Source organism: Apteryx rowi, unplaced genomic scaffold (assembly GCF_003343035.1).
Source record: "Apteryx rowi isolate R43461 unplaced genomic scaffold, aptRow1 scaffold_61, whole genome shotgun sequence".
NCBI lineage: Eukaryota > Metazoa > Chordata > Aves > Apterygiformes > Apterygidae > Apteryx > Apteryx rowi.
The window spans coordinates 333,524-352,313 of NW_020450883.1; the positions used below are offsets into that span (position 1 = coordinate 333,524).

Below are 18,790 nucleotides of genomic sequence, written 5' to 3' on the forward strand. Positions count from 1 at the left end.
CCCGGTGAAGAGGCCGCGGCCGCCCCCCTCCCCAGCGTGGCGCAGGGCGGCGGCGCCGAGCGCAGGGTCCCGCCGCTCTGCGCGTGATTATGCTCGGCCGGCTGCGGGCCGGCGGTCAGAGCCCTTCGTCCGGCGGCCCGGGAGCGGGGAAGCGGCGGCCCTGTTGCTCCTGCCCGGCCCGCTGAGAGCCCGCGCCCCGCGGGGAGAGCCGCAGCCATGTATTTCCTCAGCGGCTGGCCCAAGAGGCTCGCGTGTCCTCTGGAGTCCCCGGAGCAACCTCTGCACATCCAGACGGATCCCCAGAGAGCCTTCTTCGCGGTATTGTCCCCATCTCAGCTGAGCATCTGGTACTGCAGAGTGAGTATCCTCCTGTTAGCCCTCAAACCCTCGCCCGCCAGCCGAAAAACCCTCTCGTCTGTAAAATGTACGTTCGTTCCTCTTTCAGAAAGCGTTGTGAAAGCTGGGGCTAAATCTGACAAAGTGCTTCAGTATTTGTGAGTCTCTCTTGCGAGCCAGACCTTTTAAGCCGAGACAGTTCCTTGAGAGTATGTTGCTATCAGCAAACATGTAAAAGCAGCCTACTCGGAGTTACCACCTGTTATTACTGAAAATGAGACTTCTAAGCAACCTTTTTTTTAGTTTGACTTTAAATAGCACGCTAGTCTATTGCAAAGGGTGTTTGTACTAACCCCCGTTTTGTAAATGTGCTTCATGTATTTCATGGTCATGTGACCCATGTTTTTTGCACCCAAAATTGGGAATCTAAGGAGTCTTCCCCAAACTTAACTGCTTATGTTTGCTATTACTTTCAAGATTCAGGCTTGATTCAGGCTTTATTCAAGAGTAATTATATAACACAGAAATTCATAAACTTGTCTTGTTATGATGCCCATTTAAATGTTCTGCAGCCCTGAACATTAGAATCAGCATGGAATAAAATTGAATTTGTCAGGCTTTTGCATGGAAGTTGCTGCTCTAGCAGCACTGAGTTCAAGAGTATGCATGTAACATTAAATACCTTGCTTGAAATGGAAATTTAACCTTCTCCCTTTGAGTTAGTTTGGTAACAAAAAGTGTCATTTGTCAGTTTGTTTAGACACGGTCTTATGGAGCAGCTGTGATATTGGCTTTAGATTTTGATGACGGATCTTTTTAAGTACTACCTAAATTAGACCCTACATCTGTGTATAAATATCTCTGTCCCCATCTAATTTATAGAATTCATCTCAGATTACAGGCAAAAACCAAAAATCTAATCTAATCAGTCTAATTTTAGAAAGTTGATATTCAAAGGTATCAAGTGACAGTCAGAGCCATAAAATCTTGTCTTAAGTTATATTGAGATTTCATCACCTTACCTTGTTGTGTTGTGCTGCGCTCAGCGTGGCTGTTCATTAGTTTCTGGGTGGGGTGCTGTTGCTGTTTTTTAACCTGTACAAATATCTAATTAAGGCCCATTAGTCCAGTTGCTATGCTGTGTGAACATCATCATGTGGCCTTTGGTCTCTTAGATTCATGATACATAGTGTAGACATACTCTTCTAGCTTTTGCCAGTTAAATTATAGCTGTAGTCAGCCAACAGAGCCTAATTAAAGGTAAATATGTAAAAGAGGACAGACTTATAGAATACTTCTCAAGATGTGTTGTCTAGAATGCAGTTTCTTTTATGGTCCATCACTGAGGATTAGATACGTTAACTTTCAGGTTTGGGCTTGTTTTCAAATTTTAACTGTTGTATAATTGGCTAGAGGCAAAGCCTAAGCAGAATATTCACTTGATGCAGAAGTCTGAGCAAACTTACAGACCATTTAAAACTTTTTTACTATATTTTAATTCCAGTTTGTAATGGGTGCTTTGGAGTAAAATACTGACTTTGCCAGGTCTGATCAGTAGTTGACCTTAAACTAAAAAGTATGTTACAGTCTCTTGCCCTCTGCAGACAGTCAGCCTTAGCAAAACCAGGCAAGACAAAGGTTAAGATCGTCTTTTCTAAGAGACTCCTTTGTTATTTGTATCTATATAGAAGAAAAAAAAAGTCATTCTTTTATTGAAGATAGAGCTTAAAATCATGTGTTGGATTTTTGTGAAAGAAACTAACATTTTTGCATTCTGTAATAAGTTTCTGGTTGTCAGAAGTATCTTCTTTGGAGCAAAACTAAATTCTAGTCGGGTTTAATTCAATTTCCTGAAGTAAAAAAGCCTTCGGGCTAATGTCGTTGTTAAGGCTTATTACTATCTGAACTATATATGAAAAGTTCCACGTCAGAATGAGATGAGGAGTCTGGTGAGATTCTGAGTTTCGTATTACCTATTTCAAGCACAGGGGCCATTGAAATATTTTCAGGCTTGCAAACTTACATTTATTATCGTGTATTTTTCATGTAAAATGGTAATGTCTAAAGCTCTTTTAAATCTACTGTGTGCTTAAGAACTAGTATTAGGAAAATTTATCTTAAAGTGTGAATTGCTTTTTCAGTTTGGAAAATTAAAGATTAGAAGCGGGTAAATGATGTGGGTAAAAACAGGTGGAACTCGGTTAATGTTTTTGAGGCAAAAATGCATAGACTATTTTACATGTTATTTTGTAGGGAGAGATTGGATGTGTATACGAAGATTGTTGGTGATTCTTATTACTGTAATGAAACAATAGTAGGTAAAATCAAGGCAGTATTTTTTTTGTATTTTGAAAATTAGGAATGTGGAACACAATACTCGCCTGTACGGCCAATCTTTAAGATCTTATTTCTTACAGTTTTATAATTAAATAGTTCTAATCTGTTGTGGGATCTTGATTCTTAAATGTTTCTATTGTTAGAGTACTGAAATTTGGAAAGGGAGGACAACTTAATGGTTGTAATCTTTGGTTACCAAAGAAGCCTTGAACTCCTACAGTTAACTTGGAAATCAGAATGTTGCTGAAAATTGGCTAAACAAGCAATGTATTTCCTGCCCTTCCCCCCCTTCCCAAGAAGTTGCAGTTGTACAAAGATGCCATTTTATTGCATGAGACATAGTCAGTGGTTATCTGCTGTTTTTAAAATATGTTTGTTGGCTTTCACTTGCTGAAAGAAAGCTTAACCTTATTTTTACCTCTCCATGGGTTTTAGCCTTCTTTGATGCAACCTAGACTTCTCATTTGCTTCTATAAGGAAATGATTGCAAAACCCCTGGATATAACAAAGTAGATTGCTTATCTTGCTGTATAAGTTGGTCTTGGGGGAAAAAAAAATCTGCTTTGTGGTTTCTAATGATATTGTCGCGAAACTGAAGATGGCTTCTTTGACAGAGTGTTGTTATTCTAAAAAATCCTCCAAGTTTAATTTTGAAGTTTCTTTCTGAGGCTGCAGTTCTGTTTTTGTGCATTGTCAGTGATATATCCAATTTGAGGGGTTTTTGCCTACTTACCTCCGTTATGCTTTTACAGATACTGCTGTTTGTTATGCCAGCTTATTTTTTGCATGGCTGTGCTCTAAACTGAATTTGTAAAATGATCTTTTTTTTAAAGAGGAAAACTTTCCTTTTTTTTTTTTTCCCCCCAAACTGGGTTGCTTCACAGATCTGTTTCATAAAGTAACAATGCAAGCAGTTAAATTGGCATAACTTGGGTCAAAAGAAATAAAAATGTCTTAAAATGGACCTGCTTCTGACAGAAGAACGAGGAGGAATTACAGCCTAACAGTAGGATGTGATAAATGGTGGTATTTGAGGTTCTTTGATATTATAAAATAGAACTCATATATTACAGATTCAGTGGGAAAATGATCTTTAATAGTATTTCATTAATGTGACAGGTTGAGAAGCCTGATTTATTGATGTTTGTTGGCTTGTTTCTGGTATTGGAACTTTTGCTCACTTTGCCTGCTTTCTGTACGTAGTATAAATGAACTAAAATAATGCTGATGTTTTTCACTGTCTTATTGAGTAAGATGACATGCCGATTTTGCTGCATAGATAGCTGTTTCCTGAGAGAGACTAAGAATGGTCTCCTAAGGCAAATTTCAGAGAGTCTTATCATCTAAAATCTAAAATCTTAAGTGAAATGTCTTGGAAGGATGAACAGAATCAACAGATGTTTAAGACTGTAACAAGTAGGAGACAGGGCATACTTCCTTTGTGTGATGTTCTCTGTTTTGCCACTTTCCCAGTTTGACAGTCACATAAAACAAGGGAGAAACACTTTTAAAATAGTGTTTGAGGAACCAGAAAATATGCAGTGGTGGTTGAGTAGCTAAAACCAAATGTAACTGAGCTTTTCGAAACTCACTAGTTTACAAGTTGAAGTCATAATTTTCTTTATGTAACTCCCTATAGAGCAGTTCAAGCTGTGTAAGGATTTGAAATCTGATGATTGAGATGTCCTGTAATATCTTCTGTACAGATAGTTGAGGATGTGGTGCCCTTGTGGACCAACTGAACTAAGTTATTAGCTTTCTTGAAAGAAAGGTTACACTGTGTTTCAGTCTTCCTTGCTGTTTTCTGATATTTTTAAAGTGTTTCTTTTGCAGTGTTTTAGGAGAAATTTTCATTTAAATACCTCGGAAGCTTCCTTGACATTAAGAGCTAATGAAACCTGTCATAGACAGCTATAGAGAGCTTGTAAATATTTTTAATCTGCTTCTGTTAGGTACTTGGATTTTTGAAATGAGAAATTTCAATTCACGAGAGAAATTTTCTGAAATGTTAAAATGAAGTAATAATGTTTACTAGATGGACTAGGGATCTTAAGGTGAGGTTTCCTGAGGCAGCTGTGCAGTCTGAAGTGTTGTCGTCTTTCTTGCTCCCAGCTATACTTTTGTGACTCTTGTGGACTAGTGTTGGCTTTTATCTTGATTCCATGGTTGTTCAGCGTGCTAAACAGATAGAAAACTGTTTGCTTTTTTCCTGCCAGGGTAGGAGACTGTACTCATCAGGGGATCAGAGGAGCGTTGTAGTTGGCTAACTGAAAGCAATTACTCCTTTGACAGCAGTAACTTTTAATGCCATTAAATTGGTTTGGTTATTTCATGAAACGTGAGCTTAAGATATTTTAGGGAGTTCTAGATAATTACCCACAGGATTTGGTAAGCTGAGGGAAGATGTATGTAGCTGAGGAAGGTGGTGTGATAAATCAGTGGAGTTCCCCTGGAGATCTTGAAGACTAAAGTAGGTGGAACAAGAATAGTGTCTGATGATGCAGTTGTATATATAAATATAGTTCAGCATTTCCTTTCTTTAATCTTAACAGACTGTGGCGGTGTCAGGAATATGTATTGTCCTTGAATATTTAACGAAAGCTCCTGGAGGTTGTTAGAGTATCTGGTATGACTCTGCTGGTCAAATCCAGTTTTGTAAGCTCTCTGGAGCTCAGAGTAGCTTGGCCCAACCACTTATTTTGAGGAAAATTTCTTAATAACCTAAGTGTTTACCAGCTTATGATTTATATCTAGCCATTGTTTTTAAGCTTTCCTGGTTTTTTTTGACAATCTGATATTGAATCAGGCCAGACAAATGAACTTTAACTTTATGGGAAAGCATGTGTGTCAGAATCCCAGACTACAGAATAATTTGTATTTATTCTGTATGCTGAGCTAGTTTGTATACAGACAAGTCTCATAACTCTCTTTTCATGTGCATTCAGTGTGATGCAGGTAGCATCAATGCAAGTTACCATGTCTTACCTCCTATCACTGTGTTTTTTCCTTAGTTGTTTAACCCCTGAGATGATAATGAGGAATTTCTTACTGATACCCAACAGATGTTGATCTGAGAAGACTTTCTTTTTATATGAGCTACACAAAGACTCTGGGCCTGATGTGACCCAGTGACCTACAGATAATTATAATCTTAATTTCCTACTTGAGCTTTACCTTTGTCATTGCCTCTGTTGTTTGTGTTAAATCTTAATAATCAGTTATTAAATAGATAATACTTCAAAAAGCAGTAGCAATTTTGCTGTTTCTTCTATTGTAATTATATACTTGTAGTTACATAGTTAAGGAAATAAGAGAAATACCCATTAGACTGATGGGATCATCATGTGAAATGTAAAGTTGTCATGTTAATATTTGGTGGGCCTTAAAAGTTTTTTCAGTTTCTCCTGTGCGAATACCAAATAAATGACCCTTGAAAGACATTAATTGCATTAAGAGAAAAGGATTCTCAGTTGTGAATTTTAACAGTCCAATCTGTTGCACATAAAGTTATTTGCCAATTTGTTTATGGTTAGAGATTCTACTCTCTATCACATAGAATTCTGTTTATTTCAAATTTAAGCACTTGTATAATCTCATTGCTGGTAATTTGTGAGACTGAGGGGCAGCAAAGCTCTGCAGTATGTTTCCTGTCTTATTTGCAACATTTTTGAACAGTAGGTTAACTGAAAAATTTCAGCTGGGAGAGACTGTGATTCCCATGTACTAGATGATTCTGATACACTGAATTTTTTGAACTCTTTCACAGTAGTTTACATGAAACATGGTCTGTCCTGACATTTTTCGTATGCTGCGTCTGTAGTGTTTGTTGAACAACTGCTCTGTTGATACTAAACTATTTGCTGGTTTTTAGACTGAATTCAAGGAATAACATTCTTAAACCCTAGTTTTAGGAATTTTTACCTCCATACTATGTCTGTCTTACTGGCAAAATGACTTTTGTCGTCTGTGTTTACCTACCTTTTTTTTTTTTCCCCCTGATCCTTAGTAATAAATTTTTCTCTTCCTTATGCATGCATGCTTTTCTTAGTTTCCTTCATCCAAACTTTCCAGTCTTTTACTGTATAAACCTACAAAGCTTCAGCCTTAAAAGTTTAGCACAGACCACCTAATGATAACTAAAATAAAGTGCAGTGTCACCAATCTTGTTTGTGATGACCTTTTTGTTCTGGTTTCTCCATGCCTTGTCTTTGACACTTAGATTGTAAGCTCATCAGGGCAGTGAGTGTTTGGTTTTGTGTTGAAGCATTTGTCATATAAAGCTGAACAGAAAGTCATTGCATTTGGTTTTTTTTGAAACAAACTGCCTTCTGGTTCTGGATGAGGTTAAGTGTTGATGCCTAAAATAGTGAATTGTTAAGGGATGAGAATATCAGGATTTTGACAGATATCTATGGCCCTGCAAGTTCCTGTATTGATGTTCCATTAAAAAAAACCCTTTGTAATACCATATTGTCAGCTGCTAATACTGTTGTGTACTTTCAGCCAATGTACTATATTAAGAATCTTCTTCCTGGAGATAACAGCTGGGAAAAGACTGCTAGTCTTCCAGATGTTCAGTGTTTGACAGCCATAATTAAATGCAAAAAACTCTTTGGAAAGTAAATTAGTTGTAGTGAATTGGTGGCATTAAGGATGAGAATCTTTTAAGAAAGAAAAAGAAGTATTAAGGCTGGTGCAATTTACTTGCATTGGAAATTCAAGTAATTTTGGTTTCTTATTTAAAATGAAGAAGAACGTGGAAAAAAACATATAGCTCAGGTCAGAACATGGTGTCTACATATAGCTAGGCAAAGCATTCAGACTTCTGGATGTTCTTTGGGGAAATAATTGGATTCTGTGCAACTCATTTGGTATTTTAAGTATATGTGTAACTTTTTTGCAGTACGTACTTAAGAATTTGAGCATGACTTGATGTATCAGCTGCTTGACATATCCTTGCATAAATTCTAAGAATGTTATGGTTTTACTACTCATATTTAGTATAAAACTACTTCTTTGTATTGTATAAAAAATGAATGCTGTTGCCTTACAGGAACATCTAAAGACCGGAGAGAGACTGTTACTTCCTATTTTTGCTCTGTATTAATTTTCTTAACTTTATTTGTGTAGGTTATCAAGTTTAAAAAATCAGTTCTACCATTTTCACTAGCAAGCTGAATATATGTATATATATGTGTGTGTATAAATATACATTTTATGTACAATTATAACACAATATTATATATTATATAATATTATACATTAATAAAATATTATAGTTATACCTAATATAATTTATACCCACATATATGTGTAAAAATCTCACTAGTTAAAATAATAGTAATTCATCTCAGTATGATCCCAAATTTCAAACATTTACTATTACTGTAATTGAGTGACTTAAGGTGAACCTTCTGGCTTTGAAAGTCCAAGCTACAGTCGGTCAAGGCAGAGAATATATCTAACAGGAAAAAAAAAATTAGTTTTGACAGCCATTGTTGCTATCACCCAAATAACCACTCCTCTTGAATAGCTGACGGGGTTCATTACTCATTTTTGGGGTGGCCATAAATGGCAGTGTTCCTCTCTTGCACTTTCTTTTTCTGGATTCAGGTGAACTGAAATTTTTTTGGGGTTCTTTCATTTTTACTTGCTCTCTTACTTTTAATGTCTGAAGGTGTAGATGCTGTTAGGTGTCTACTTCTCAAAATGTGTCCAGTAGTTTTCCATTTTATTTCCAGACCTGTTTAACTTATTTATTAAATCTACTATGTGCACAGTTTGCCATTAACCTGCAGCAGTCAAACCACAGAATCCAAGTTAAGGAAAACTCAGTTTTTCCCAATTGTACGTTCTCCCAGACAGAAACAGTGACTTTACCTCTCTCTCTGTACCTTGAAATTTATTAATATATCATTTTCTTTTAAGCCCTTTAAACATCTCAGTTAAATCAGGCATTTACTTCTATTTGGCTACTCCTGCTATTTAAAGACTGCCTGTTCAGAGCAACATTCACGTCTTAGTTTAGGATTTAAACGTCTATTCAATGTGCACATGAATCAAGCGTGGGTAGAATGCTTGTGTTTGGAAATGGTAATATCACTTCTACTGAAATGGTAATATCACTTCTGAAATGGTGATACAACTTCTACTTTGCTGAAAGAATTCAGATGTAGGGTTTGAATATCTTGATAAATCTCTTCATGAAAACTACTTGATAGAGTTCAGTTCGTTTTGAGGCTGTCCGTGTTGCTTGTGGTTACTGCTTAAAGTAATTGGGAAAGATGATGTATCCCATCAGGTAAAGTTAAGTTAAATAATTACAAAATTCCAAATGAATATGACAATGCTTGTTCTAATGTTGATGCAGAGCTATGGCAACAGAGCTGCATCTTCAAGTATTTCTTGGCTGAAAATCCAAAAGAATTCTTACTGTACAGCCTTACAGCAACTAATAACAAAATGAAAATGAATTTTAACATAGGTTGTTGAATTAGGTGTCTTTACATATGAAGCTAGCCAGCTACTGTTTTATAAATAATGCAGTTCTTCTGTTTCAGCCTTGGTCATCCAGAATATATTTGCACTCAGCCATCTCCTGTGAATGTTGTCATAATCTGACATCAATAAAAAAGATATATTTTATACTAGAAAGGCGTTGTTGAGAAGAAGCATAAAGATTGGGAGTGAGAGCACTGTGGAAAGGGCTCTTGTGAGAAAGGAAGGAGAAGTAGTTGAATGGTAGTAAAAAAGGGAAGGAAATCTAGTGTATTCATGGGAACAAGAAGTTGTATCCTATTTCTCTTTTCAATATTATTAACTAGAGCACTGGAGACCTTGTTTACTTTTGGGGGATGACATCATTACATACTTTATAAGATTCTTTCCCTTTTTCTCTTTTTTGCATTTTTATTATTCTGTGAGCATCCATCCCCCTGTTCTACTCATAAATGAGTGTCAGCTTCTGTTATGCCTGACCTTATATGCCTTACTTGGAGGCCAAATTGTTATATCAAAATGCTAGATTTTCTCTGCAGCAGATTGTGAAATGCCAGATCTACTTTTCTTCTATTTTGGTAAGCTATTGCTAACTTTAAGTCACAATTTGAGGGAGAGAGTTACATATTAGTTGCACAGAAAGTCTTCAGTTATTTCTTCCTTAAAAACTGGAGATGTTTATTTTTGTTCTATAAATGAATCTCTCTATATGTCTTCTTAACAACTCTGGTTTTATTTGATAGATCAATTCCTATGTTTCTGGAATCACCAGTTTCTTCAAAAGCTGTTACTCTACCATTAAATCTTAACTGAAAGCTGATTTTAAGCATTGCAGAAAGGAGGGTCAATGTTTTGACTTATTTGAGAAAGAGAGTAAGCATGTTTCAGTTATGCCTAACTAGATTTGTGTTATAATTTTCAATTGCTGCATGAAGAAGCGTGAATAGGAAAAGCCATATGGAGTTCATGAAGCCGATGTGGGAAGTTGTTTTTTACAACAGAAACAAATGTAAAGATTTAAGGAAAATTCTATGTAATAGAACCTAAATACCTGTTGTTTCTGTACTGGCTGTGAGCTAATTATCTAAAACTAACTAGAAAAAAGTAATGTACTAATTGGGCCCTCCTTTTGCTAAAAATAGGCATTTAACAGCTTGTTTCACTTGGGACAAGTAATGAAAACTATGCCAATATATCCTCCTGTTTACAGAAGGAGTGCAGTTGTACACGTCTTAGCACTGTTATACATCTTAGATGACTTTTCACGATACATAGCTTTAGATGTAAAATGCTTGACTTTATTAGAGCTTGACTTGTTTAATTTTGTTGAATCCTGAGGAGATACGGTTGTCATCTAACTGGTATACATGTTTCTTCCCTCTTTCCCATCCTGCAAAAGGATAGAGGGTGGCAGAGGTGAGGATACATATCTAAGCTGAAAGTTGTTACAGGTTCAAGAGCAAGTGAGTACAAACTAGTCTCAAATATACTTAGGAAGGAAATTAGAAGGATGTTCCTGGAGCAGTGAAGGGTAGCGTTCTGTTAGGGTTTCTCTATTGCATCTCTCAACTACCTTCACAAAAGGGAATAAACAACTTGGTGGTTACGATAGCACTGTCTGGGCTTTGTGACCCAAAAGCTGTCATCCTTTCCCAGAAGGAAAGGTGCTAGTGAGGGCATCTCGTAAGATCATATGCAAAGTCTTTTCATCAAACCATATATGTGGCTTTGCTGAATAATTTCTGGCAATCTTTTTTTTTTTTTTTTTTTTTGGAGATACAAAGTAGATTTCCTGATTTTTCACTTTCTGTGATGGCCCATACATTTAGTAGGAACAAGTAAATAGAATATACCAAATCCTCAGTGTAGAATATTTCATCCTGCTTGATTTGACACTATTTTTTATTATAAAAGCCTGTTTGAAATGCCTTTTCTTCATCTCAAGTTTCAGTCACCCTGTTTCTAACTTAAAACTACTTGTACACTCTGTGATGACTCCTTACTGAAAGAATGAAGTATTTTATTTCTCTGTCTTGAGTTTAAGAGTGAGATTAGGACTGACAGTGCCACAGGTATGCTGCATAATCTCTCTTTAAAAGCATTGTGTGTAATCCATTGTCAAGTATACACTAATAATTTCTTGAAACTGTGTTTTTTAATGGAAAAGTGTTGTTATTGAAGAAGTGTGATTGCTTAGACTTGTATCACAAGATAACAAAAATCCCTTTCCTTCTAGACATAACATATCATTGTTGTTGTCTTTTCTCCAGCCCAGTGTATTAATTGTAAGCTACAAGGAACATTCAAAATCAGCTTCTCAGTTTGGACCTTATAAACAAGCAGAATGGCGGCCTGACAGCACCATGATAGCTGTTTCAGTAAGTAGGATTTTTTTTATTATTTATACTGTGATTAAACTATTGTAAAGAAAATTTTGTGTTACAAGTTTCCATGCAGAGACCTACAGGCTGTATATACGCATATGTGTATATGTATATACACATATGTGTATATGTATGTATAATTGATACATATCTCATGCACATATATAATAGTACCCATTTTTTTTAGGATGACTAAATGAAAATTGCTTAAGAAAGCTTTAATTTTTCCCCGAAGAATTGCAGTTCTTTGTTTTAAAACAATGTTCAGATGCGCTGGCTTGGGTTGACCCAGCCGTCTCATTACTTTAGAAACCTGGTCCTGAAGAATACGTACAATCCTTTCTGTAGGGAATTTAAAGACAAGGCATGTGAATGAAAGAAATAGTTGAGGTGGAATTAGGTAACATAAGCATATTTAGTCTGACAAATTGTAAGGGTTTACAGGTCTTCCAAAAAGGTGAATCTAAAGAGGATGAAACTTCGGCTTTATTAAGGTGTGAGAGTGGTATGTAGTGTTGATTTTTAAAAGCAAAACAAACAAAAAAAAAAAACAGTGAGGCCCTGAGAACATAGAAGCAAAGGTCGTGGTCAGTGTCATAGGTGATACATAGACCCTTACTTCTGTTAAGGGTCTGAAAGGAGTAGATGAAATCTTGTTTTACATATGAGAAAAAAATTTTGGGGTTGATGGTCAATGGCTAGTGCTGCACTTAACAGCAGCGAAGTGAACAATTTTAGCATCAGCATTTGAAAAGTAAATCGGCAGAGCAAGATTCCCACAGCAAAGGAGTCAGAATGTGGAATGATGCCCTTGGTGACTGTTGGTATGTTCAAGATTAATCTTGATTTATTTAACTTGGGTATATTCCTTTTAAAGATATAGCTTAGGTATAGCTTTTTAAATCAAGGCTGTTATATGTAAGGTTTTCTTGTGAGAAGGTGCAGAAGAGAAGAATGAAATCATTAAAATTCCTCATCAAAGGTTGGCTATGTGGAATTACAAATTGGATAATAACTGCTGTATTTGTTGGTACAGTGACTTCATCTCCTAATATAAACAATCTTTTGTACTTGAAATGATGCCTGTAGTGCCTTGTATGGTGCCTTTTAACCACACAGACATTGTTATTTTAGTTGAAAATACCTCAGATGATTTATGGAAGAGTTCCTATCTCTATCATTGTCTTCATGACTCTATGTAAATCAACTAAACTTCCTGTGCTCCAGTTTTCTTGTGTGTAATCCTGAAATAGACTTCACTGAGTAGTTGGTTTATAATGTTTAAAACACCTAAAAGGATCTGATGAAACCAATCCTGTTAATGTCAGATTATATCTTCAGAAGATAAATGCTGATACTTACCAGCAAAGGCAAAAAGGAGACTATTGTAAGTCTTATCACAAATAACCAGAGAATTCTGTTTTATAACGTGGCATATAATCACAAGTAAATTGTCTAAAGTAGTTCAGAAGAGATTGTTTGTTGTATTGAATTAATTTGTATATTATGTTATCTCTGTGATGTTAGGATCCATTTGCTCAAGTGACCTTATGTTTCAGCTGAGAGTCAGACTAGCTTTAGTTAGCTTAGTGTTATTTAGCTTAGTGTTCTTTATGGCAGATGATGTAATCTAAATGTCCATATCTTAAACTCTGAGTTTGTAAACTTAAGTTTCACAAACTAAAATTCAGAATGGTCAAGCAGTTGTCAAAGAACTGAATTTCATGAGGTTACTAGTATTCTTCATGTTTCTCATGCTTATCTAGCATCTCCTATGTGTAATTATGTATTCAAACATGTTATGTTTGCTTGAACAGCACCTTTCTTTAGTTTTTGCAAGATTTTTTTAATAAACTTTTGGAATATGTCTCAAATTTAGTTTGAATTAGATACTGAGTCCTACCAAAGGACCAGATTTTACAATACTGGTATTTTTGTTACAGAGAGAAAGGCAGCTTTGGGGGTTTAGTGAGGAAGATGGTCCTAGGTGATGCTTTTATCCCCAAATAAAAGATATAGTGAAGTTTTTTTCCTAGAGAATAAACATGTTTTCCCTTTTTTGTGACTTGGATCTGTGAACTTGTGAACTGGATTGAGGTGCTTCAGTGTAGAAAAGTATATAAGAGATCTGAGTCCTTGCCCTGCTGCAGTCTTCTAATAGTCTACTCTTCTGCATACATTCCCTTAGCTAAATTGGAGCATTATTAAACATCATAGCATATGAGAAACTATATAGTGAAATTTGTTCTGAGGCAATTGATGGTTATACTTTGATCTGTAAGAAGATGCCATCTTGATGACAGTCTGAGATGAGAATGATCAGGGAACAGATGACAGTGATGGTAACTTTAGTGAATTTCTTTGTAAGACATACATTTCTAAAGCGATGTAGAAACCTAACTGAATGAATATGATCAGTTTACAGCAAGTGTATGGTAGAATGCTTTTACAATTCAAATGACTATTCATGGAATTTGAGGCTCTGCTCAGAAATGAACCTGTGACAATAGCAACTGCTACTTTGGATAGAGTTCAGGAAGGCCTTTTGTATCTTAATATCAGTATAAAGATACTTCACAGTATTGTTTTACTTCTCCTTCCAGTATAAGATAACTTACGGGTTAAATATTTAAATATTTAATTTAAATATTTAATGATGTAATGGAAAATACCTGTAAAGGTGTTAGAAATGAGTATGTTTCTTTATTACGTAATACCTGAACATTATTTTACTGCATAGGGAAAAGCTTCCACTTATTTTCAGTCTGTCTCAAGATCAACCCTATGGTACCTATCTTATTCTTGCACAAGAAAGATACTTGCTTTGAAGGGGAATTGTGTTTTCTTAAGTACATGCCTGAACCTTGTTTGAAGCCGAAACACTAAATTTCTTTCATTTTAAAGCAAAATGTTTGAGTGGAAAAAAAATGCCCCCCTCCAAACTGCTAAAATAACCCAACAAGAGTGTTTCCCTTCCCTTTATTGGAAGAAAGGGAAACCAACCCTACAAAGCAACTTGAAACCATTCATTTCACTGGTGCTTGTCTTCATAGTGCTTTGAGTGCATGCCCAGCCCCTATTAAAATGACTGGACAGAAACACTGTTGAACTGGAATGCATTTGCCAATTTATCTGAAGGACAAGCTTATGCTTTTAAAAAAATAATACTTCCTAATTTTGGACAGCTAACCTTGTTGGTCACCTGGCTCCTGTATTTACACAAATGCTGGGTCAGCTTCTAGTCCTGACTGGAACATCTGATAACTAAATGATTTGTATTTGTTTTCCAATTAGTGTTATAATTTGAAGTCATTCTTCCAGAGTAACAGAATATGAATTGGGCTTGAATTATGAAAAATTTTCCAGACACAGACAGGTTTTTAAAGGTATTGTGGTACCTGATGATACCGGGTGACTTTAGGATTTTTTAAAGCCTATCTGGATGACTAACAGTGAGAGTCAGTGCCTAGCTCCTATGCACTCTATAGTACCTGTCAGTGTTTGAATTTGCTCTGAATGCCTGATATATTCTATTAGATGCCTTTTGTATTAACTCTTTCTTTTAGTGGGAATTAGGTACCTACGTTTTTGACTAGCTGAGGTAGCTGTCTATTTTTATGTATTTAAATCAATGTAAATCAGAATGAAATCCCTTCTGGGGGCATACATCTAACTGTTTTCCCTGCTTTCTCCCTACTGAGTAATCTGTATAGTGGATTTTAAAGAGTAGTATGAATTTTATCAACAATGAATTTTAAGGGACAGGTTTTTAATATATCCGAAACTGATATGAGTGTATGTTTGTCTGCAGTGAATTTGAGACTTGTATAGAAATCACAAGAGTCTGTATAAATTTTATATACGCAGATAGATATATATTTATCAGTGTTTCTGTTTCAGACTGCAAATGGATACATCTTATTTTTTGAAATTCCATCAGCAAGGGACAAGTATCTTTATGAGCCTATGTATCCCAAGTAAGTATTTAAATTTCTCTTTGCTTCCCTACAATATAGTAGAGTATGACTAGCCAAGTCTTAAGTGGATTTTATGATTAGAAAAGACTTGTTCTTTTAAAGTAGCTTTTAAGACTTGATGGATATATGAAGTATCATTCTTCTGAGTTAAAGTCAGTTCAGAGGACAACTTGAGTCTAATTGGTGTGCTGTGCACTGGTAAGATTCCTTAACTCCCTTTTGTCAGCAGCAAAAACTCTCAATAGCAGGGTTATAATAGCCTGATTTATAACTGATTTAAGGCAATCTATTTAATTCATGTAATCTAACAGGCTTTAATAGTTGCTTTTGAGTAACTCAGTTGAACAAACCATGTTTCTTAAGAATTGATAGGGTGAAATCCTTTTTGTAGATTCCTCTCCTCACCCCAGCTTTTTGGTAGTTTAGAGACTTTTAAAACAAGTTGGGAAGAAATTCTAAATATTTTTGGAAGAATATGAAATACCTTTAGTAAAAAGTACAGGTATTTTAACTGTAGTATGTTATGTTGACATGACCATCTTATTTCCCTTATTGTGAACCAGAGAATATTTCTTATTTTTTTAAATGTGACTGTGCATTGAAGGTATTTCTGATTGGCTTTTAATAGAATTTGGCAAAATTATAAAATGTTTAGGAGAGAAATTAAAACCTTAAGGGGTATGTTTATACATGTGTGTGTGTCTATGTTTAGGCAGGATCTGTAGTCATTGTTTGAATCAAATTTGTCTAGGGCAGTAGTAAAACACTATTATTTCTTATTGGCTAGAAACTGCTTTTTAAAATGTATCTGAAACTTGGCATTTGAAACCATGATGTGGCTTGTTTCAGGCAAATTCTGAAAAAGAAAGCATAATACCAAGAGGCCAGCAAGAATTTCACTGGGCAGTTAAGAAAGGATTCATATCTGAGCTCTTGTTCTAGGGATACAGTTTTTCGAGTGTTAGCCGTTCAAAATTGTATTCAAATATTTTTTGAAATTTTTGTCTGAAATACATGAGACTTCATGTTAAGTAAATTTTTTGTCCTATAAACCAGAAGCTAAATTATATACTTGCATTATTGTGATAATGCTAGTCAATTTAATTTTAAGCATTTTTTTAGTATTCATAAAACAAACTAAAATGGAGTGGATGGAGTGAGTGGGATAGCCCTCAAAACTCTGGAATTAAGTGGAATTTAATTAATTAATTGGAAAGCATAATACAAGAGTATCAATGACTTACCTCTTGTGAGACCCAAACAGCATTTTTCAAACTGACTTTTTACATCTAACTTACTGCCTTTAAAAAAAAAAAGAGAGAGAGAAAGAGGGAGCAGAAAAGCCTAACCTGCTAAAAACCTGCTGAAGTGAATAACAGGATAGTTTATCTTCAGCTGTACGTAATATACAAAACTAAACAGGAATTGATGGTATGCTGCTCTCGTTCTATTAAGAATGTATTTTTAATTGTTCTTTTATTTGTAAAATCTGAAAATATATGGAAATATGTATAAAATTGCAATAAGGGTTAAAACTGGCCAACTTGTTGGAAAGTTTGCTTCAGTCTGCATGTAGGAGGCTTTAAAAATAAACTCTTTTATCAAGCCATGACTAATTGGTCCAAATTTGTAGAAAATATTGATTGATTTGTGTTGTCAAGCTACAGGCTTATATTTTATGAAAGATGTCTTTCTGTTAGCTAGGCTTTATGTTGAAGGGTGAGGATTTTAAGATATAAATATATAGCCCTAAAGGATATTAATGCTAAATCTGTGGGTGTATAAGAGAAGGTGTTTGTCACTAGAGTGTTTATGATAGGTTGCTTACAATCTCCTAAGACTAATGCATATGCTTAACTTTAAGAAGATAAATGATCTCACTGAACTTTTTGGGATTACTTGTTGGCCTATATTTAGCCCTCAAGTTTGCAAACTTGCACAGAATTACTACTATTTGACTTATATTAGATCACAAGAAAAATACAAACCTAAGAGGATTTGTTTATAAATTAATTGTGATTAACCTCGAATTATTCTACAAGCTATTATGATTGGATAAACTTTTCTAATGGTGCAAGGCTCTGTCTGCAGACAGTTTCATTAATTCAGCTTTATAGTTTTTCCTTTAAGGATCAAATATTAAAGCAAAAGCAAACAAAACCCCCCAAATCCCAGATCTGAAACTTGAACTTTCTTCTGGGATGTGTTTATTTTCCAAAGAGGGAGATTATTTCACTGAAGTACTTGGATTTTATTTCTAGTGGACTGAACAATATTGAAAGAATTTGCTTAACTTTGAGACCACTGAAAATCAGTGTGTGGCCTCATACTCAGTTTAACATTGTGCTTGAAAGGAGTTGTATTACTGTGTTCTCCCACTGTAGCAGCGTGTTCGTGGCCTCTTGCTGTATGTTGGCAATAGTGACTATGCAGCTGTGCCTTGAGTCAAATCAGGCTGCTGATCTGATGGCGAAACTAAACAGGCCCCTTTCCCTTCCCCCTTATTTGTGTAGAAAAAGGTAGAATTGGAGACTAGGAAAATTGCTTTCCTGTTCAAAAAATGCTCATTAGGCATGACTTCCCCCCCCTCACAGCAACCTATTGTAATGATCTTTATATTCTGAAATTCACTGTTTTAATGGAAGTGCTGGGCATGAAGATTAACAGAACTTGCTGCTGGTGCCCACAAAACCTTTTCAGTTTGTTTTATCAATATCTGAGGACATAGCTCTTATGAAGCTGAGGCTGTATGAAATACTTCAAGATGGCTGAATGGGAGAATTTTTTTAAATGTATGTAAGTATTTTATGCCTTTTGAGGCTTAATCAGTTTCAAATGTGCTAAAGTAGATACGGTAAGTGTTAAGGAACTGTTCAGCATTATGCACGTAAAATGTAAGATAAGAATAATGTGGTAAAGTGAACGCTTGTATCATAAGAACAGTATTCTGCCATTAACTTGGAGTATTTTTCCAAAGAAGAAAGGAAGCTTTTGGGATGTCTCCTGGAGTCACTTGATAACTTTTTTTTGTCAAATTGTAATATTTTAGGAATGTTATGAATTGAAATTGTCTATTGAAGGAAGTATTTTTGTCTTTGTTGAAATTAGGCTAGGAATTGCTAGTCCATTCTTGGAGCGAGTGCCCAGTGAAAAACCCAACCTATCCTGCTTAATTTGTTAGAATAAAATCAGGGGAAAAAAAGAAATAATTGGCTTTCAAATTGAGCCAGAATACTCTGCATTTTTTTCCAGCTCTTA

At 35.4% G+C, this 18,790-nt stretch overlaps 1 protein-coding gene across 6 annotated transcripts in view; it reads left to right on the top strand.

Moving 5' to 3' along the window:
- Window positions 1–41: 41 nt before the first annotated feature.
- The window catches only part of RIC1 (RIC1 homolog, RAB6A GEF complex partner 1), a 51,220-nt gene continuing 32,471 nt past the window's right edge, over window positions 42–18,790 (top strand). For 2 of the 6 annotated variants that reach the window (XM_026083562.1, XM_026083563.1), the window contains exons 1-3: window positions 42–357; window positions 11,442–11,549; window positions 15,456–15,532. In XM_026083562.1, the coding sequence (XP_025939347.1) occupies window positions 217–357; window positions 11,442–11,549; window positions 15,456–15,532 (326 nt within the window). In that variant the 5' untranslated portion in view covers window positions 42–216. Of the gene's footprint in view, window positions 358–11,441; window positions 11,550–15,441; window positions 15,533–18,790 lie in introns of those variants that run through there. The other 4 variants (XM_026083558.1, XM_026083559.1, XM_026083561.1 and 1 more) reach the window with 3 other exon arrangements.